At 36.9% G+C, this 23,137-nt stretch overlaps 1 protein-coding gene across 1 annotated transcript in view; it reads left to right on the top strand.

Annotated features, from left to right (window-relative positions):
* Positions 1 to 4,762: 4,762 nt before the first annotated feature.
* The window catches only part of IQCM (IQ motif containing M), a 113,219-nt gene continuing 94,844 nt past the window's right edge, over positions 4,763 to 23,137 (top strand). Inside the window, 4 exon segments of the mRNA XM_074864956.1 lie at positions 4,763 to 4,900; positions 9,095 to 9,239; positions 14,773 to 14,863; positions 18,239 to 18,316. Coding sequence (XP_074721057.1) covers positions 4,763 to 4,900; positions 9,095 to 9,239; positions 14,773 to 14,863; positions 18,239 to 18,316 — 452 coding nt within the window.

Genomic DNA, 23,137 nt, shown 5'->3' on the forward strand with positions numbered 1-23,137 from the left:
TAAAGCTTCTTAAGGTAATCCAAAAAATTACTCTCAAATATGAAAACCCTGCACATATACTCATAAGCTGCTGAAATGCAAGCTCAAGTATCATCGTTAAAAAAGATCAGAATGTTCCATTAAACATTTCACAAAGGAGTTAGTTTATATACCTAAAAGCTAAATACTTTATTTTTTAATATTTTTTTCTGGAATATGCCAGGTAAATCAGATGCAGGATGACCCTGTTTTTCCCAAATCCATCATCCATTCATTAATTACAAAGATAGTTATATATATCTAAGTGTCCATTCAAAAGCAGGATCAGCTGTAGCTATACCATCCTGAATGTGCTTGCCAAACCTCTAACGATGGTGCTCAGCAGATGCCCTTAACAATCCATTCCAGCATTTCCTATCTATTACATTGTTCTTCCTCATAATTAACCTGTATCTACCCAGCTGCAAATTTAGTGGTTTATTGCTTGTCTTGTCAGCTGTGGATAGAGGATACCCTTTACAGATAACTATGTATGAAAGCTCTTTTTTTTCCTCCATTCAATCATTTCATTAATTGTCCTTGAGAAGTTAGGGCATCTTTGGGTGTGTGTATGTGTATGAATAAAAGAGATTTTTGGTGAACAGGAACAGAGGGAGAAAGGGGAATTAAATGGCAGTCTCCCCAAAAGTCTGCTTTTGCTTTCATCCTACATGTGTACCTTCCCACTAGCTAACTTCCAAACGTATTGTGAGAAGTGATATCTTTAATGACAGCACTCCAAGGTTATTCCTTGCTGTTTAGTAACTGATAGGAATGCAGTAAGTCGCACAGTTAGAGTGAGTCTAATCTGGGTTAAAATAATAGTTTGGAGGTAAAAATGGTGTGGTGAATTTATAAAGAATTGCAGATTCATTTCTCAGAGACGTCCGAGAAAAATAAGGCCCTGCTTACTGCATCTGTTCATAGTAAAATCCTCCTTTGACTAAACACTGCTCTTTCAACATCGCCATTTTCAAGAATCAGATCAGGAACTCCAGGGCCATTTTGATGAAGAAGAAGTCTTTTCAATGATTAGAATTGAGAGGTTTCTCACAGAGTCTCCTGCTACTCAACTAGTCATTGTTTCAATAACAAGAAGTTACCCTGCAGTGATAGTATCAGACTTTTCTGCTTCCTATGGTGCATTCAGAGGTCAGCTGCAATCAGAAGTCTGTTTGACAGAATAAAAGGAAAACTGCAACCTTATAAATCATCATGAAAGAGGTAAAAATTGATGTCTTAAGAAAATAAGATTACTTTTTTGTTCAGATAGGAGAATAAGGGAACAGGTTATATTTCTGGACATCTTTGGGAAAAGAAAGAAGTAAAGGCTCTGCAGAATTAACAGTCATATAAAATAACGTTGGTTTTGGCTGGAATTGCCACAACGTGAAGGTTGAAGGTGAACTTTCTCTCTGCATTCCCCTTCACATTTTTAAAAATTATTTTCACCTGTGCTGTAATTCTAAGATTGTTTTTGAGAAAAATAACCCATGAAACTTTAAATTCAGGCACAGAGATGTTGACCAAAGCCTTATTTTCATATATGGTTGTCCATATTTGGGAAGAAAATGGTTGTGTCACACATCTAAATAACTTGATAATTTTTCTCTTGGCTACTTTTCTTCCCTCCAATTTGCCTCCTACTGGCTATTTATCATGGAATCTGCTGTCATGAAAAGATTACATTTTATTTTTTTACATAATTATAGATTTCTTCTCCGTATATTTTTTCTTTCCCTGCAGAAATTATCTACATTATTATTATTATTTATTGCAATAAACAATAACATGTATTTGACAAAATAAAATTAGCATAAGCTCAAATACTTTACTGCAGCTTAATATTTCATACTGTTCTCTATAACAGAGAATCTTTTAAAGATACAAAAATTTATTTGGAAACATCACACAGAATACTTCAGGCTTATAATAAATGATATTTAAACCTTGAAAAATGAAGCTAATGCTGAAAGCCCAACAAATTAAAAGTATTTCTAGGTGATTAGTCAATGTGTGTGTAGTACTTTGAAAATGAAATGCTATATCTGTGCTTAATTATGATTGTCCTTGGAATTACTAGATGCAGTCTGAAGAAATATGAAAACATATGGATGTACATTTTAATTTCTGATGCCCCTCTTACCCTTTTGAGTCTTCTGTCCCCCCATTGGTCTTATAAAATATATTTTCAGGAAAGCCAGAAAATGCTGTGTCACCTACCCCTCTCCAGACGATGAGGATTCATTTAGTATACGGTCTGTCTGTATACGCTGCCATTTCTCTCTGGTGCAGTTTATGTTTTCTGTTGCAATGGGATTTAGGAATCCCTCTATTCTTCACAGTTTCAATGAATTCAAAGCTGGAAAAATAATCTAGACTGGCTTCCTGCATAACACGGCTGAGGAATTCTTGCATGATGCCATAATTTTTGAAATATATCTTTTAGATTAACATCCGATTTTGACTTAGAGATTTCAGATTATGGAAAATCTAATACCTCTTGGTGAGTTTTATCTTGCAACAGGTACCTTCTGTGTAAACAAGTGCACTTAATTTTAATTCTACGTGTTGGGTTTTTCTACACCTTTCTGTCTGATTAAAAAGCCAGTTACAATTTGAAATCTTTCCATGTAGGCACATACAGACTGTGATTTGTTGCACAAACCTTATTCTGCTATTACAGAAGATTTTCTCCCTCACTGTAAATAGGGGAATGAGAAGTTGACAGTTGATACCCAAGGTTTACTGAATCTTTGTTTGCTGGGAGTAACACAGTAAGTGTTCTTGGTTTGCAAACAAACAAACAATTCAATTTTTATTGATTTCTTTAGAGATATTGTCTGTATTTCGTGAGGTGGTTCTAAAGGAATTGTCCTTTCAACTTTTTCTGGATTTTTTTTTTTTATTTCCAATGCTGTGGTTGTTTAAAAAAACCCCTGAAAAACAACCCAAAACACACACTCCCAACCTCTGAACCCTATTTAATGTTTCCATCCTCTTTTCAGATCTGAATTTATCTTAATCCTTCTTTGTCTGGCTTATCCAGATTCCTTTGTCTCTTGTTTTTGAAGGAGTGGTGAAAGAAAATATAGTCCTCATAGCATTTTCAGCTTCTGACCAAACTTGTTTCTTTTCTGCCTGGTCTGAACATGAATGGTAGGTAATAAGGCAACATCTCTTCCTTAACTCTAGAATTGTCTGTTTTCATGATTTCTTGGAAATTAACACTGCAAATCTCTCATTTTAATAACAATGGTACCCTTTATATTTAACAGTATTAAGAGAAAGCAAGAGAAAACACCTGCAGGTGCATAATCAAACTATTTAACAGCTTTTAGTTGCCATCTATCTGCACGAATTCTGCACACATAACATGCACATGTTCCTCTAAACAGCTGAATCTTTAAGCTTATTGCCTTCCATGATTTCTCCTGGTTTCCTCTAGCTTCTCTAAAGATGAACAAATAATTTTCTCTCATTCTCTTTATTAGACTAAGTGTATTTGACCTTCTTTGGTCTTAAGGCAGATTTTTCAGGTGTCAAAATATGCTTTAATTGACTTCTGAATATTTTCCATTTTTTAATGTTTTTAAAAATGCAAATGCCAGACTAAACATAGTGCTCCAGCACTGGTGACATCAGTTTTTGAATATGGAAATAATGAAAAGCATCTACTTCTTTTCAATATTCCTTTACTCTTCCAAGGTACAAATTAGTTCATTTAGCTTTGCACTGGGAGTTCAGACAGTTTCTTACCCACCTGCAGTTTCAGAATCACTTTTTTCAGTGTCCCATCCTATAAATATGACCTGCATTCCCTGTGCCTAGATTTATGACTTTGCATTTGTCCTTATTAAAATTTATCTTGTTCAAATGAAGCCAGCTAACCAATTGAGACAGATCATTCTATAGAACATTTGCCTTATTACTTGCCACTCCACCAATTTTTGCGTGCTCTTCAAGTTTTACCAGCAATTGCTTTGTATTTTCTTCCAGATCATTGATAACAATACTTAGGACTTAAGACTTAGATATTGTTTAACCCATATTAGAAATACTGTGATTAGAAGGTATTCCTCCATTATAGCTGAAGAAGAATGTAGAATATATTTATAGCAGCTATAGCTAATAACTAATTAGTCATTTTAAAAATAAACTTTAATAATTTAAATACCATTTAAGTTATTGTATTTAATACTATCCACCCCTAGCTTCAAGAAATCAGCAAGAATGTGGTAGCTCAGAATGTGGAAATAAGCCAAATGCTTTACAGTCATGTAAGTACAGTATATTAACCAATTTCTTCTCTCAAGAAAAACTCTAAAGCTTGCAGCCAGAGAGCTCAAGGTACAATCCTCCATTTCCATAAAATCAATTAAACTTTTGGGGAAGATAAGAAAGCCACATTTCACAGTCCTTTTTTTCTAATAGCAGGATATAAGCTCAAAAATGTTATTTAAATTTTAAAACAGCAGTTCATTCTAAGCTTGCAGAAGATTACTGCATTATGACATCCCTGCTGGTCCATGAAGAATGAAAGGTGAAGCCAGCAAATGGTGTCAGGTGTTTTGGTTATGGGGTTATACACATGGGGTTATTTGGTTACACAGCTCTACTATCCCCTTGTTGGTCTGTTCCTATTGAAGGAGCTCCAAAACAGAGTAAGCTTGATCTAAGTCAGATCAGCTGTAGTCCTCTTTCCCTCCCACTGCACAGAGCCGCGTGTTTTGTACTGATATCAATGTTCACCTGGATCTGTGCTCAGTGGGCCTGGGGAGTTAAACCGGCTCAAAACTCTGAGGATGGTGATGATGATGCAGGAACCTGGCCTGCTCAGCCGTGCAGTAGGAGTGTGAGAACATGGTCTGAGCCGACAAAGGTCAGCATCAGTATAAATTGGATTTAGCAGCCTGTGCAAATTTTTTTAGGTCTGTTGTGCCTCTCCATTTCATAAACTGGAGTCACATGATTTTCCAATTCTTAGACTGGCAGGATCTTAAAAAATATTTGAGTTTGTCTAGCTCTGTTTTCTGCTGGAGTCAGTAGGACTTACCTTCCTGCTAATGATGGATTGGGAGAGGGAGGAGTTATTTACTCAACTGCAACATTTCCTTATGGAGCTAGTGCTCACAAAATAGTTCAAATGTATAAGCAGCTGTAAGGAGAATAGATAAATCATTCTTTATCATATTGCACATTAATTTTTGTCATGCAGGCACCATCTTGGTGATAATTAATTTTTTATTTGTAATGAACAAAACTATGCTATGTGAGTAAATGTAGAGATTATGCAGAGAAGTGTGATGTAGTGGGCATATACAAGGCGAAGTGACATGCATTCATAGATAATTTTTTCTACAGGTAAATGATTTGAAATTAAATACATGATGTTGTTTTCCATATAAACATATACTCTAAAAAGAGCAGTTCAATCTGATTAAGCAGTTTATAGATACTGTGGGCCACATAACTGTCTGTCTATACGCAATACCTCAAGCTGTAACATGCAGACAAGCCTCCCTTCCGTAATTTCCACTGCTCAAACTTGTTAGAAATCTAAATTCATTGACTTTGCAAACAGGAGTATTTACTTAATTTCTGTAACTATACCTTGAGTCACTTCTAGTCTGCTTTTTGTCTCAACACTTTCCTGAAACTCCTTTCAGCTAGCCAAATCTTGGAATTGCTTGGAATGCCTTCTGCTCTTTTCTCTCCTTTATTTTCTTTATACCACTGACACTTTCAAGTCAATCTTTCCTTTGAAAATACTATGTTTTGCAGGGTTTGGTGAAACATTCTGCTAATTTTCTGCCCACCTCTCTGCTTAATTCTACAGCATCTCTTTCAGTATGTTGTTTTTTTTTTTTTTTTTTTTTTTTTTTCACACTGTGAGAGTGCCAGGGCCTTTCTATCTGTCCCTAAAGGGCTTTCCCTCTGCACTGCATCTACTACCATTTTTATATTGGTGACTTATTTCTGACCCATCTCCTGCAACCTACCGGTCTTTGTTCTCATCATCCATTTTGGTAGTCCTCCTGTCTCCAGCTCTACTATCCCCATCACACCCTTTCAATCCTTTTACTGTCTCTTTCCTTCTTACTAAATTACATTGATTCTATTCATTATCTTTGGGTTTCTTCCACAGCTTTACTTTTGTCCTATGTGCTTTTACCTCTACTACATCATCATAATCTCTAAGCCTTTCTACTGAAAACAAATTTGATGAGTGCTATATCTGTGCCCCTCCTATCCCTGACAAGATCATATCCTTCTTGAAACAAGCTATATAGGAAACTGCTCCCTTTTGCACATCCTTTCTAAAGCTGGTGTCAAATTAAATGTCTCATGAAAATAATTAATTCATAACGTTCAAGCAAAAGGCAGTTGAGGATAGCTGCATTTTCTTCCTTTCCCCTCAAATTTAATGTTGCTTGTCTTTGATTGTAAGTCCTTTGAATTTGGGCTTGCATCTGTTTGCAAGTTTGGAAAGTGACTAGCCTGGGATGCATATAATAATTTTTAGAAAAGATTCTCTTGACTTATGAAGAACAAAACCCATCATCATCGTAAAATATTTAAAATATTACTACTTGATGTATTTAGCACGTACAGACAAATAACTGTTAGCTGCCTTCTCCAAACAGTGCATTGTTATGGCGATTTTTATTAAAATACTTGAAAACTCATGAATCTCCTGATTTAGAAGCCAATAGGCATTATTAAGCCAACAAGTTCTTAAAGTGTAAATATCACTGAATACCTCTAAGTTACCAAGCAGAAGACAATATTGTTTCTGACCATTGAAAATTTTTTCATCTGGGCACGGAAGAAGGGATAAAGGAAGGAATGTGGCCCATTCAAAAGGATGAAGTCAACAGGAGAATGAAAAGTCTCTCTTATTGCATCTTGAACAGAGAGTTGGTGGGGAAGGAAGTCACAAGCTCCAAGGCGCCTACAACAAATTTAGATTAAGGATAAACCTCTTGAGGAAGGTCTCAGATGATACAAATTGTCATAGGACTGGTTAAAAGTTATCTCCCTTGCTTACTTTACCTTCCATCACCCATGACTATTAAATAATTATTAACATATATTCAGATGGAGAGGGGCAGTGCAGGCATAACTTTAGCACATTCTCCTACTGTATTTGTGCTGTGGAAAGATGTGGTCCACTTGCTTGTAGCAGCTTGGAGAAGCATGTACCACCATACAGAGCAGCACAAACACGGCTTTTGTTGGGGTGCAACGCAGCTTCTGAAGGAGAGGAGCCAGGAGCTCGCCATGGAACCACCAGCAGGTCCCATCCCTCCACCCCAGTGAGGGCAGCGGGGCAGCCCAGGGCTGGCATCACCAGGCAGGGAGACAGGGATGGATTGCGCTCAAGGTGTGGGCAGGAAGCCATGCTGCGAGGGTGTCCTTGCCCAGGATTGCGCTCGGCGTACTCATTTGTGAGGTGCTGTGGCCATGGCGGGAGCATACCTGTTATCTGCTGGGTCCCTGGACAGGGGCCCAGGAAGTCACTGAGGGGTTATCTCAGAATGTACAGTGGGGAGAACTTCAGATGGATGGATGAGATGCTGGGCACATTTTATCAAGGACACTTTATTTTCAGGGGAGTGAGAGAAAAGGGAGAATTTTGGTGTCATTTGACACCCAAGTGGGGACTTGTTTGTGTCCTTAACTGAAGCTAGAAATTCTGGGATGCTGAATGCATTGATACACATGACCCATTTCTTTTTGAATCTGTCTTACAAAACTTCTCTCTCTCTTTTTTTTTTTTTTTTTTTTTTTTCTGCTCAGCTGAGCTGCTGCCCTTCTCAAATGTGGTCTGTCTGTTCCAGCACAGAGACTGATTCTCTCTACAGCCCCTTTCCTACTGGTTCCAATAGGAACTGGCTTAGTTATGAAAGACCTTTAGGATATTTTCACCTACTGATAAGAGTAGTTGAGGCCTTGTGAATCCTTGCGAATGCATCCCTCTTTTGTGGTATTACAGCCTGCAGCAAAACCAGGCTCAGAATTTAGATGGAAGAACTCTCTGAAATACTGTGTAATTACTACAGTAATTCACCTCTGCTGAACTACCTATAGATATGTGTGCAAAATGATTGTCAGTCAAACTTTTCTTCATTAAAGTTAATTTTACCTACATAAGCATGACAAAATGCACCAATATAGTGATCCTTGTTAGAACAGGGACCTACACTATATGTTCTCTAGATAAGACAGGGATCTCTGTACTTCATATCTGTGAGCTACCAGCCATGCTGTGGGTGTGATAGAATACTAAATAGCAGTAACATATTTAAAATATAATTACAAGTATTTGACTACATTCATCCATGGCATAATGTGGCAGCTGTATTATTAGGCTGTCCTTAGGAAATTGAATTACTCTAATAAATGGAAATGACTGTTATTCAAATGGAAGACTATTTGCATAAAATAGGCCAATGCTAAGTGACCAGCTGTTAAAAAGGTGTAAAATCTAATCTCAAAGTTCTGGGTCAAGGATGGATGGGTTCTTGCCAAAGATTTTCATATTTGGGCACTTAGCCTATATATAAAAATTTTGCGTTCAGAAGCAGCTTCAAGATCTGAAAATTGCAGATTAATTTATTCATTTTCCTTTTTCATATTTTTTATTTAAGAACAAGCTAGTGATTTGCATTCAACAAAATCAACAATTTCTCTTAAATGGAAATAAAGAATAAGAAGTCAGATGATGCAGCTTCATTTCATAAGGGAAACGAAGAGAAATGTCACTGTTGGACTTGTGGCATTTCTGAGATAACTAAGTGCTTATTTCACTGTTATCTTATTTGATAACAGGAGCTTGGAGATAATTCAGTGCAAAAGAAATAATTAAAAGTGATCATCATCTTAATAACATATATATTCACTTTATCAACAGAAATGCAATGGGTCCATATCTTCCTAGCAACTTTGTGTACTTTATTGCAGCTGAGGCTTGTCTTAGACTCCTGTGAGGGCTCCTTCTATTTTGGAAAATAATGCTGACTCTTACGGCACCAAAGCTTTCAGAAAGGTAATCTGCAAAAGGTTTTTTCAGCAAGATTCTTGGTTAGAAGAAAGGTTGTACAAGTGATCTAAAAGACCATTTTCTGTAACATTCAACCCTACATTCCCTGGAAAGGCTATCAAAAGTTACAAGGCTTATATCTACCTATCTCCACAGCATGCTATGGAGCAAGAAGGTGAGAATTTTTTCCTTTCACATGTAATTTTTTTAAACAGGAGGAAATTCAGCACTCTACTGTTTGCCCACTGCTGCTTTTTTTGTCGTGAGGCCACATTCTCATGTGACCTGACACTGGTACTTTCCCATGTCCATTAATAGATCTATGCAGCTGATGAGCTATGTTATAATCTTAGCAGTCTGTAAGCATGGTGTAGCTTGGTTTATGAATAACAAGCACTAGCAGAACTGCACAGTGAAAAAAAACTTGAGCAGACCACCATCTTGGAAAGGTTTTTTTTTTTTGGTATTGTTTTCTGTCTCTCACAAGTAACTTTTTCTGCCGAAAGCAGATAAGTTGGATATAAAATATTAATTTGCTCAAAGCTCCAGTTTCCATCAAAATGGTATCTTTTCAGCCAACGGTTTTTTATATTGAATATGACCCTTATTTGTTTTCTCACAATGACTCTCAGAGTCACTCTGATGTGGAAGAAAATGAAGCAAGATGTCATGTGAATACTATGACTGTTCTGTGCCATTCATGTAATGTCATGTGATTGGTCCTGGTTTGGAGTCAATTTATTTATTCCATGATGTGGAAGGGAACTTCACTTTTTGTGAAGTTGAAGAATTTTTTTCACTGAAGACCCTGAACTGTGTGTGTCAGAAGCGAACACGTTGTCCGCACATCTCTCTGTTGATCTTGCTTTGAAGACTGGAATTTAATACCCTTTTAAACTTGAATGTCCTGGCTTCATGTGTTTCCCTGCCATCTGCTAAGAAAGAAAACCACTGTAATAATAGACATTGTAGAAATATTTCCAATTTTCATACCTAGGGAGCTGATAAGTTTAACAACTTTCACTAGTTCTAGCTGAGGTAAAACAAAACTTACACAGGGTTATAAAGGGCTGCTGGATGCATATCTCTGAAGGAAAATATCTGTAAGTCTGATTTTTTCCTTTTCTGTAGAGCAAATGTTCAAGCCGTTCAACACTGAGAAAACTGTTCACATTTTGGGGAGAATGTCTTCAAGCTTTACTTCTTTGGCCTTGCCAAGTATTTATTTGGAGATAAAAAGAATGAAGCCACTAAATACTGCAAGATATAAACCACATCCAGCATCCTGTGTTCTTTAAGCTATAGACTTTTATCTGTATTTTGTACAGGTGGTCCAGGTCCCACAGTACTATGACATTTGTCAAGTTCTGAGGGAAAAAAAAAAGATCTTTGCAATTTAATAAGAATGTTGAGAAAGCCTACCTGGCAATTCTGAAGCCCCAAAGATCCACTTTTACATTTAGATTTGTATTTTTTTTTTCTTTTTCCACCAAGAAAGAGTGTACCTACCTTTGATGGATTGCACCTCATTTCAAATACTCTGAATCACATCAGCTTCTCCACCAGTATCCATCCAGATATTTAGATAGATAAATAACGCTAAATCTAGAGTCAAACCACACCAAATTCTACAGGAATAGGTAGAGATGACTGATACTGTGATATGTAGGTGAATATGTAGGTGACCAATTTGTAAAAGGTGACGTGAAACTTGCACTGGTTCATTTCATTAGCTAAGTTTGGGCCCAGCAAGGAGATATTGACTGATACCTGCTATGTTATTGAAGTATGTGTAATTAAGTAGTTCTCTCTAGGCATCAGAGAAAATGAGAGTGTTTCTGGAGAGAAAGTATCTAGGGTAAAGTTTTTTCTACAAAAATGATCCCTAAACAACAGAGAAAAGTGAAGAGAAAAATCTCTGAATAACAACAAAAAGGGGGAAAAAATCTGAAATTTATATTTTCATGAACTCCTAATTTCTTCCAGTTATGGTACCCTATTCCTTGAGCTAGTAACACAGTGATAGTTTAAATTATCTCTTTTTTTGTGTGTCTTTATTCTTGTACTAGTAAAAGGGCAAAATGAACAACATTAGCTCTTCTCTACCTCAGTTAAAATTCCAGTTTTCTAAAAGGTAATGGGCCAAGACAGCTCTCAGAGATTTTACTTTCTCCCCTAAAGAAACCTTCAATTATACTTGCCAAAGTGAACAGGGTTGCATCTCTAATATTTTCTTGATTTGGGAGCCCTTTCTTCTGGAATACAAGGATAAGATAGCTACAGAAAAGATAGCATAAGCATAACTATATTAGCACACTGTGGTAGATTTCCATGCTCAGCATGAAATCCCTGTTTCCACATGTTGGAGCAGGCTTGAGTTGCTACTAAAAGTGAACTCAGAAATGGTTCAGGGACTTCTGAAAAAAATAAGACCTCCTGAGTGTGCTCGCTCATCTAATTGAATATTTCAGTAAACTCAAGGCAATTATTAATCAGAGCTGGACTGGCACAAAATGCGTGAGTAGTTCCGCTTTCTTTGCTATGTTTATAAAACTGCCCAAATTCCATTAAATAAACTTTTCCTTAAAATAATCAGTTTCGTAACTTCCTGTAACCTTCAGCACTAACCTTTTTTAGATACTTGTGAAATTAGATCTCCTGAGCCTCCATGATATCATCAGAAATGTGTAATGCATTAGCATTGTATTTGTTTAACTGCATAAATACACGCAAGCAGATTTATTCATTTTAGCCCTTGGTAACGGCAGTCTTTCAGAGTGCTCTCCTTCCCATTAAGTTTTCTAAAGACACTGTTGTTTTCTTTCTAAATGTAAGTGGCAAAGAAAAGTGTCCCAGGCATGTAATTTTAGTAGTATCTTCTTCCCTTATGACTCACTGCTGCTGAAATCAACACAACTTGGGATGTGCTCAGGAACTTCAGTACCTCTTTAATGTTTTCAAATAGTAACATCTGTGCATGTTTATGACTTCATGCTCTGCCTTAGCGTTAGTCTTGGCCAATGTTTCTGGCTGTTAAATGGTTGCAGTTTTAGAGAGTAAGGTCCCTACACATTACAAGAAGCAGGAGAATTACCATTATTGAATATTTCATTGAACAGAACAGCAGCAATGCTGCAGAAACAGACCTACTTTTATCAGAACCATACAGGTTTGTTTAGAGCTTGCACCTTATATTCAAAGGTAACTGATACCCATTTTTTTTTTTTTTTCCTCCCAAGTCATGACCAAACCCTTCCTTTCACTTTCTACCTTCATTTAGAGACAATAACGCTTCTGGATTTGAACACCTCTGGATCTTCTTGCAGACCAACTTATTTCAGCTTGCCTTCTACCATGATGTCTGGCTGAGGGGAGAAGAGATACAGAGAGGGGAGAGGAGACAGAGGTGAAGAAAAGGCTGTCTTGAAGATAGATAGTGAGAAAAGGAGAGAGCAGATCTCAGGGAACAGTAGTGACCTAAACCACCCCTCCTTTAGGAGACGGCTGAAAAGGAATCTAGCAGTGGAAGCCTGCAACCATTCTTGCTTGTACTTACACAAATGTGTATTTTTATAGAGGCTATACAAGAGCAATATCTTAAAGAACAATTGCACATAGTCTGATGGAACATTTGCCATCACCTGACACTGTATCTTGTGTATTACTATGAGAATGGCTGATCTTTGAGCAAACAATACAGGGTGCAAATTGTCAGACCTGAATCTGCAGTCTAGCAGGACTGCTGGTTTTGCTACTCTAGACAAAGGGCAATTATATTAGATCAATTTCTGGAATGCTTTCAGGATAATTATCTGTGTCTGGCTACTTCATCACTATCTTGCTCTACATCTTTATATAGTGTGTTCAAAGTTTTGTGGTATCTAGATATAGCAAATAAATGAGCTATCTTTTAAAGCTCAAAGTGTTAATAAAACTGTGAAGTATGAAATGAAAGTGCCAAAATGTGAGAGAGGTGTTGCAAACTTGCATGCAAAGAGGAAAGACAATATCAGCTGGAAAAGCCATGGGATTAATGCTAATATTAAGTCTTCTCATAAAAGATGTGTACCTGGCATTTACAACAGTAGTTGTACAGTACTGCATGCTGGGGAAGTTACAGATGTCATGTAAAGCCTTTCCATGTACTTGATGGTACATAAAGAAATCTTGAAAGGTTTATGCCAAAGACAGAATTTTTCTGCTTCGTTTCTACATTTGAAATTCAAATTCTCTAAGGAAAATTCTCTTGTTGATTGAGGAACTAATGACATGTTAATAATCACAAGAACAAAGAGACTGAAAGTTGTGCAACTCTGATGAGAATGGGTTTAGGGTCATTCTGTTTAAAACAGAGTTTGCAAAAATGCATAAATGTATTGAACACAAAACTGAGGAAATATCCACACTAAAGACCAAAAATATGCAGCCTGCCTCGCTGTGGAATATGTGAATTTCCTTATGGCTCTGAAACTGAAAATGCTTTTACCTGTGTTAAATCAACATGTACACATTTTAAATGCAAAAGAGGAATGATTGATTTCGAAGTGATGTATTATAAAGTACAATATAAATCAGGGGGAACTTTATATTCCTAAGCAGGTACAAATCAAGACATCAGCACTGCTACTCTGGGTTTGGCACTCCATCTACTAGCGATACATACTTTGGTGCTATTTTTTTCTGTCTGGTACTTGAGTGTGGTAAAACTATATGAGCGTGTTGCCAGACTAATGGGAGTGAGCTGTTACTGGGTGAAAGCTGCGTGCACTGCATTGCATCTGCTGCAACGAGGTGAGAGCAGTTCACGGGATGAGTTAAATTGACTGATTTCTGAATAAAGAATATTTTTTAAAGAATACATATTTTTTAAAGAATATAGGGATATCCTTTACTTGCAAATTACAGTTCACACTTGTATTCCACTTTGTTTTAATGAAGTTAAGGGACTTCATTTGTTTTCTCCCAGTGTTTTGTTTCTCTATGAAAAGTGTGTGCACTCTGTTTGCAGGAGAGACTTAAAAATTGGTTTGTTTGCCAGTGTGCTGAACTGGCCTGATGGGGCTTGGAGGAATGAGCATCTTCAGTTCTACCTCACCCATAGTGCCCTGTGGTATGATTACGTGGGTACTAAAAGAAACAGAAAGCTTCCAAATTCATCTGTCTGTGCGTGTGAACACAGTACAAAATATAAAACATTTTTAAAAAGTATAATTTGTTAATTTGGGAAAGTAAATGGGAAGTAAATACAGAAGAAATATTTTTATTGTTTAAGGAAAGCTTCTGAAGGGAGCAAGGGAAAAGAAACAGTACTTCTAGTGTACATATTTGAAGTCTATTGAATGTTTTTGCTATCTTTGGTACTTCTAAAACAATTGCTGTATGTGTACATTCCTAATCAGATCCTTTCTAAAGCAATTTTTATGTTTAAAAGTAGTTTAGTTTTCTCTGTGCTTGTGAATATAAAACAGAGCTATGTGGAGTGTGTGGTCCACTTGTATAATGGTTTGCAGTCCAAAATTAAATGCAGAGTGACACTGGAAAAGATGTCTGCTTGCAGTATGTGCATATGTTTGTAGTTTTCCTGAGAAGTTTCTCATACTCTTGCAGAAAAACATGATGACTTGGTGTCTCTCTTGAGCTGGCTGTGCTTATAACTACAGAAATAAATATATTTTAAATCTTTGTTATATCACTTGCCTTTTTCATAGAGACAGTAAGTATAACTTAGTTGTTGTCCGGGATTGACTCTGTGAGTAGAGCTCTGGAGAATGAGAAAAAGGAGAACTTTTCATCTCTCAGGTAAGACCTGGGATAATTGGCTGGACTATTAATTTATTTTTCCTCTCAAAGCCGAATAAGAAGTTGACTCTGCCTGTTTACAAATTATATGTTATATTTACTGTAAATTTACTGTAAATTCTTTGAGAAATTATAAAGTTCTAAAAAATCTAGGACTAAAAGTTCTGTTTGGTTGCTCATTTACATTTATTTTTATGGAGGTTGCTATTGCCTCTTCAATACATAGATTATTCCAAAGATCTCACTGAAGAATGAAGGATGAGCTATCTTTTCCAGCAATATATTTTAAAGACTTATAGTAAGAACTGAACCTTCTTTTTTATATGTATAAATTTGCTAGTTTAAACTCCTGATTTTTTTTTTCTCATAGTGGTCAAACTCATATTTACATCTTGTGATATTTGGCCAGGCCCTATACCTAAACTAAAGCACTACTGAAATGTAGTAAAACACTACTGAAATGAAAGTTTTTTTTTAAAAAGAGCACTTATATAATTTTTAGAGTACCTACTTTGCCTTTTCAAAACATCAGTTATGCAATAACTTATCGTAGCTACAAAAAGAACAAGATCTTTGATTGTCTTGACCTAAACAAGCTGGTGATCATTTACGGCAGCTGAAGTTCTGACCCAGTTCTGCTCCAAAAAGCAGCTTTTCCCTTTGTTCTGTTCCAATCAGCATGGCATAATCATTCTGTGGCACATTTCTCCCTGTGGTGGTACCACTTCCTGTGAATCTGCATAGACCTGGGCTGCATAGCTCTTAACTGTTTTGGTAAGTTTTTAGTGATGGCTGCAGCCCATGTGCTCTGATGAGACTGTGTGTATGAACACATGCCTACCCACCAACATGAGTAATGGAGCACACTCTAACCCATTATGAATATTTATTTACAATCTTGGCTGATGCTTTGTGAGCCAAATCTTCCCCAAAGTTGCTTTATGCTTTTGATAATTTTAAAGATTTCACAAACATCCTTATTACTATTTCAAACACCTTTCTAATAATGCCTCAAAAAATAACTTTCTTTTGTCATCTGAATCCTAGAACTTTAAGGAACTCTTAGTGGAACACTCTCAATTTCAATTTGAGATTAAAATATTTGTAGGAGAATATAGAGATCTAAGTGTGTAGTTTTAGAGACTTATCACTTTATCTGTTTAGCAGGGTAATTATATTTGCCTTGCATGAGCACAAAGAAATGGCTGCTTACAGAAAATGATTTAGCTGTATCAGCGAGCTTTGGCTTCTTCTTTCCACGTATCCTCAAATGAAGACAAAATTATAGTTTATGAAAGACCTTCCCTTTGCTCCTGCTTCCATCAAAAAAGAACAAACCTTAATGTATTTACTAAAATGTTTATTTGATCATTTTGAAGGGTTTCCACTGTTTAGTATCCCCTCTCCATCCCCCATTTCTTGTGTGCACCTAGGTAGAAAAGAGAAGTGGAATCATAACGAGGGGAGGAAGTAGGGAGTAGCAAAGACCGCTATAGATCAGAAAAAGCAGGGGAGAAAGATGGCTATGTGCAAATGGATTTTGCATCAAGGTCTCTAATCCTGAATTTTTGGGCTGCTTTTTTGATTACTTTGAGTTTACCTGCACCTCTGTGACAACATTTTGCAGACACAATCCTGTTTACTGGAAATCCTTATGTGTGCTTGTTACGATCTCCCACACCTGTAGTTGCATTTGCACCTTCTTACATGTTTTCTAAGTGAAGGTAGTAACATGAACACATTGCCTAGCTACTTTTGGGGCACACGCACATCCACTGCAATTGTATATGTCTATTGAAGTGCAGAGACATGGCTGAAAATAAATTTGATAGTGGCCCACCATCATCAGTAGTACACGAATGTGAACCCTAACCTCAAAATAAATGGAAAATCCTATTCAGAATTTCTCTTTTGCCTTCTCTTACATCAGGCTCTTAAGATTCTTCAAGAATTACAGGAAAGCTCATTTAGTTTGCCCAAATCCTTGTGAATTTATGTAAGGGTCCAGTGGTGACACTCCCAAGGAAGAATAAACTGTAGCTATATTGATGAAATCTGACAAGCATCTAGTAAGTTTCTATACCTATTGTATCCTAGATCTTCATGAACATGAATATGGCTATTAAATAAATAGAATAGGAAAAAAAAATGCATTCTTTACAAGATGGCATACCTAAATATCAACCTCAATTACATACATGAGTTGTGATAGTGATTTCCTTTCCATGAATTTCCTGTTGATCTTTTGATAATATCTGGATCCTTGTTGCACAGCAGGTGTGGAAAAAAGTGCTCAAGTTTCAAAAGCACTTTGTGTTACTGTTGGCCATGGCAATTCTTGATAGCCTTGTTTCCAAGCCAGAGCTGAACCTGAGCTGTGTTTATCCCATGGAGGCTCCTGTGACTCTTCGTTATTTCACAACAGTCCTAGAAACCAGCCATGGGAACAAACTTGTTCCCTGGGATGGGTATGTTTTATGTGTCCAGCATTATGCAAGATTAACCATAGTTAAGCAGCTAGGTTAAAACACGTTAAATTTATTTATGTTAATATAATGTATTTATATATTTAATGGAGCACAATCTCCATGACTGAATTAAAATTCAGCAAATATGTGACTGCTACTCATGAACAGTGGGTAGTTTTCAGTAACTGATTTTTCAAATAGAATATACTTTTTTATTTCTGAAAATTACCACCATGACAGCTACACACCACAACGTTTTAACGGTAAAATAAACAAAACATCTGGAACTGATTCCACAGAGCAGCCCATGAACAGATGAGCAGACAGATTGGCATGACTATGAAGAAGCAAAAGCCGGACCAGTCTGCTCCCACCCATCCAAAAGAGAATGCGGCTTCACAGAAGTCATTCTTCTTGTCTCACTGACACCTATTATTCACATAACAGCTACAGCATAACCATAGGCAATGTTGCCTGCCCAGTCTTCTTTACCAATATGGACAAATTCATGTTTTGCAGTGCTACCACAGAAAATATTTGTTTACTTTCATTCTTTGACTTCCATACCCACAGTGCCAACATGAGTGGCAGCTAATTGCAGTCACAATGACAGAAGTCAGTCTGTGAAGAACTAGAATGAAGCCATCAATTTATTTCCTATTATAACCAAGCAGTTTTTAGATTGTAATGACTTTAAGCACATCTAATAAGAATAGCTAATTTAGAAATTAAGCACTCTTGCATTAAAAAGTCCCCAACCCATTTATTCAAATGGTTAATTTTGACTTTTAAGTGTTTAAAAACATATTTTGAAGTGATACTTTACACAGAATGAGACTTTAGCTTATAATGTAAGCTTGTAGAGATAGAGAAAAGATAATTTTGCTTTCTTTTTATTTTTTAAAAGCAGATCCTTGGACTTACCCTGTGCTTCTAGACCATATGGTATTCCTGGGTTTCAGATCATACACAAGAGTAAAGAGGAGTAAATTCTGTTCTGGTACAGAGAGTAGATATTATCTGACTAACCTACACTGAGTATTAGAAAAGTTATCTTGAGTTTTTGGAGGGAGAGGTATTTTTAAAAAATTCCTCATGTTGAGTGTGTTCTTTGTAATGTTCTGCAAAACTTCAAAAGATTTACAACACTGATGCTAGACAAATTTAGATTTTCTTTTTTTAAGAAAAATTCAGACTGTTTTGTAAATCCGTGTATCTCAGGGACAACAGTCCATATTTATCTCCTAATCCCCTCCTACTGAATAGTCTTTGCGAGTTTTCTTGAAACCTTTATGCTCTGCCCTTCAAACTCAGAGTGAAAGGTGTCTCTTTTCCTGTGAGCTATTACACGTATTTCTCTGTGTACGTGAGCACGTACCAAGAACTTGGCTGACTGACAGTACTGTTGTCACGTCCCGTTGTGCCTCCTCCTGTCTTAAGCAATCCTAGCATGCAACAAACCCCTTCCAAACCTTACTTGGATACTTGGGCACCTAATCACTGTCAATCCAAACAACAGCCAAATGGCCTGGTCGCAGTCTGTCCCCCAGGAATTCAGATACTGCCTTGAAATCTTGGCTGATGGTTTTCCCATCAGCCAGGTTTCCCCATCAGGCACTTGGGTGTAGCACTGTGATCCTGAGACCTAGCACCTGTTTGTATCTGCTCCAGCCTTGGTTTTTGATCCTGACTCTTAGATACGTATCCCTCTGTTCTGCCTCCTGTCCCAGCTTGTCCCTGCTGCCAAACAGCCAGCCTAATTCTGCTCCAGCCTGTTTGACACCTTCATCTTGCAGGATGGATCTCATAACCCTCAGCTGAGTCTGCCCTTTGCCAGCATTAACTGCTTGAATCCTGACTTTAGCTTGCATTAGCTCTTCATCAGCCTAATCTGCTGTAGTATAAGGGCAGACTGAGAGCCTGAACTCATATTCCTCCGTGGAAACTCACTAAAAATAATGTGACTGCAAAGAGAGCTGCAGTAAGAGCTCCTGGTGCAAAATTTGAGACTTAATACTTTTGAGACCTAAGGAACTTACTCAGTTCCATCTCTTTCAGTCAAAGGGCGCTGAAAAAAGATCTGACTCTTGTGGAAATAAGACACTTAATCTGACCCGAGTTCTCCTTGATAAACAGAAAAATAGCAAAAACATGTTTGCCAAAAATGCTTCTTAGGGCTTTCGCAGACTTAACTGGGCTCTGAATCATGATAGTCACTACACATTTTCTTAATCTACTGCACTTAAAAGTCCCCAGGTAGGCTGTTGCTAGCAGCAAAGTGATCTGTCTGCTCTGATCTTCCATTTCTCTGCACTCTGAAACCTTGGTATAAGGAAATGTAAGACTATGAAAAGCCAATGGATTCTGAAACAATCAGGTATTGAGAATGAGTTAACATCGGTTCTGTCTTCCAATGCCTTCTGTTTAGGTCTTTCACACATTTCAAAATCCAAATTTTCATGCAAGTAGACAAGAAAGAACTGATTTTTAAGCTACTATCAATAGGATACTGCTGTCTCAATGAACAGGAATGTTTAGACTATATCCACAATGTGTTTTTGCAAATATTGTTTAAAAAGGCAAAGAAAGACTCTGAAAACCTTTATTTGATTGTTTTTTAGGATTAAATTGCAACATGACAACTTGCCTTAAACTGACTCAGTGGCAGCCTATAGTTGTCCACCCCCAGATCAGATCAAGCAGGGAGCTAGCTCTCAATTACATTTTGTGCTTTGGTCCGCCATTCATTACAAGGAGGAAGCAATCTGTTACAGTCTATTCAGCACAGGATTACTTTTCCTTCCTAGCTGGTCCAGATTTGCTGGCCAACAAGGCTGGATATCCTGCTCCCACCACTCATGCTGTGCACATTAGTGTATGCGACGAAGAGTAAAAACCTCTGTGGAGTCACTGTGAGAGCTGTGATGCTATTCAGTGGAACAGAAGAATGTGAGACTATCTTGCAAAAACCTGTAACTGTCCTTTTTTAAAGGACACAGTTGCTTTTACTTTGTGATAGTCTCCTATTTCGGTCTATTAGTCAGAAACGTATACCCTGATATATACATATATGTGATCAAGCCCTAGATGTGCTGGCAGATTAGATTGCAGTGCTAGGGTTGTGAATGAAAAGAGGGAACACAATTTGACAGCCTATTTTAAAACCAAATAACTGATTATTTTATTGGTACTACTTAAACATTTGTACTATAAGTAGAGAAAGTTGAAGCTGAGCATCAGCTCAGCTATGACATGGTGTGTTACATATCTTTATAAAAAAGCCTCATAATTGTATCCTCACAATATCTGAAAAAATGTTGATTTCAAAGAAAAAGTTTTTAAAAATCTGCTATTTAATGCTTTTAAAGCTTTTAAGTCCATGCATTTCTAAAAAAATATACATTTTTAAAATACACTAAAAGAACACAAACTGCAGGTTATCCCTCTTTTTGAGGTAAAAGTGAGTCTTTCTTTAGGATTAGTGGATTTTATCATTAAGAGCTAGGAACTGATAAATAGTGGTGAAAATGGCTAGGAATATGCAAGAAAAATATGTTTTCTAATAATTTATTCAATGATTTGTGCCAATATTCCTCAAACCATATTCAAACAACTGTCAGACTAGCTGAATACCTAAATCTTCAGTAAAAAAATAGTAAATTATTTGATTAAAAATGTCAGAATTAGTTCTACAATGTTTTTAGCAAATGACATTAGTCCACCTGTCTTGTAAAGTAAGAGGACCAGAGCTTCTTCCATATCTTCTGGGAACAAAAACTGGCTAATTCTGTAAATGTTTGTACAGATTTGATTGTATTCCTTTGAGTCTAAACTGCATATTAATTTATGAATATTGTCATTCCTCTTGTAGGAGAGGCTTGAAACACTGTTAAAAAAGCTAAATAATTCCATTAAAAATATGAGGCAAGAGCTTTAAGGCAAACATCAATTCTTGTGTGTTAATGTCAGCATTTTTGTGTATATCACTAGGCATACGTAAAAATACATATGAACTCCTAGGATCTACTGATCCACTTGGCTTACAGATGCATCAAAGTAGGCACAGATACTCTGTTGATAGTACAGAATGGATATGATCTGTTTATTTGTTGATGCCAAATAATTAGCAACCTGCCATTTTGGAAACATTAATATCAAGAAGAATAACTCTAATGTTCTGTGAGCTTATTAACATAACTCCTTACAGTATTTACATGACCCTCTTAAGGTTCATACTACCATCTTGCATGATGGAGAGGCAGCACATATTTTTGTCAGCATTTCTTACTGGCAGTCTTCCTACAGGACCCTGGAGAGACATTCTACAAGAGCAGAAGCGTGCAAGTGAGGAGAGACTGAGGGAAGAAGAGGAGTGTTTCTTTTGCTGTTTTCTACCTACCCTTCTTGAGTAAAGTTCGTATGAGTAATAGGATCCAGAGGAACTAGATGGGTGTAAGGTAGTGTAAACTGTGAAGAGAAACATTGATTTTCTGGTAGTCCACTGTGGTCTGCAAGAGCTGAAGGGACTTGCAGGTTGACCTGGATCCTGTTTTTCATTCCTCCTCCTCTCAGCAAAAGTGTGAAACCTTTTGAACAGAACTTTGAGTCTGTCTTTTACTCTTTATTTTCTGCTATAAGTTATTCCTCATATAAAGGTGATAGAATGCAGAGTATTTCTCTTTCAATGAGCTAGATAGCTAAAGATGTGAGTTAAATCAAGGGTCTAGCTTATCTCTATCAGCCAAAAACAATCCAAGCCAAAGGAGCTGATGACAAATATGTGAGAAATCAAACATATTTGATGATAAGGAAATAATGCCAGAAACCTTGCATTGACTGGGTTCATCCTTATTCATGAACAGAGATGAGTCACAATCAGGCACTCGTTTGAACTTAGTTCAGCTTTTTCATTCTGTTGCCCACCTCTATTTCTGTCATATGGAATAATGATTTTCTAGCAGAAAACAAGGAGGCAAGTTGGAATTCAGTTTTTGTCTAGTAGGCTGTTTTGAGGTTTTTTTGGTGGGTTTTTTGTTGTTGTTTAAAGATGCATATGCTCAGCAAAGAAAACTTCAGCTCCAATAGTTGAGGTTCCTCTAAGTAGCTGAAAACAGCATTTTAATGAAAAAGCATTGACCAATTTTCATGGGAAGGACTGGTGACAACGCTTCTATTGCCCATTCATGCAAAAACATGGTTGAAGAAAGAGTCATTGAACATATTAACAGCAGTCTCAATGTTGAGTGAGGTGCTTCAAATAAGCCATCTGATCTATACTTTGAAAAAATAATGCTATGATTGAAACACTTGCAAACCCACCCATCTTTTATGGTTGGACTTACTCAATAAGGCAATACTGTTCTCTCCAGAATGGCTCATCCTGGCAAGCAAAGTCTGATTCAGATTCTTCACCTTTCTTTTAATGAATTAAAATAGTGAGCTTTTCCCAAGTCACTGTTAGTGTATATATTTTCATAGTTAGGCTGTGACAGATGTGGTACTGGAAAGAAAATAGAATCCCAGAATCCATATATCTATAAATATTTGCCAAACCTATGTTTTCTACAGATAGGTCCTGTATGAAAAAATACATTAAAATTAGCACCTCTGAAAGCTCTGATGTAAATTAACTTTTACAATGAAAGTCAGTTTTCCTCCCCTGGCTTAACAGATGATGCTAGTAAGAAATCTGTTTTCTGAGTGAAAGACTTGGTGCAACAGAGGACAGAAACTGAAAGGCCAAGTTTTGGATGGTACTTATGGCAGCAGAAGAGTTTTGAAAATCTGGTCTTCAGAGCTGAAGGAC

This window comes from Strix uralensis, chromosome 4, assembly GCF_047716275.1.
Source record: "Strix uralensis isolate ZFMK-TIS-50842 chromosome 4, bStrUra1, whole genome shotgun sequence".
In the NCBI taxonomy this organism is placed as follows: Eukaryota; Metazoa; Chordata; class Aves; order Strigiformes; family Strigidae; genus Strix; species Strix uralensis.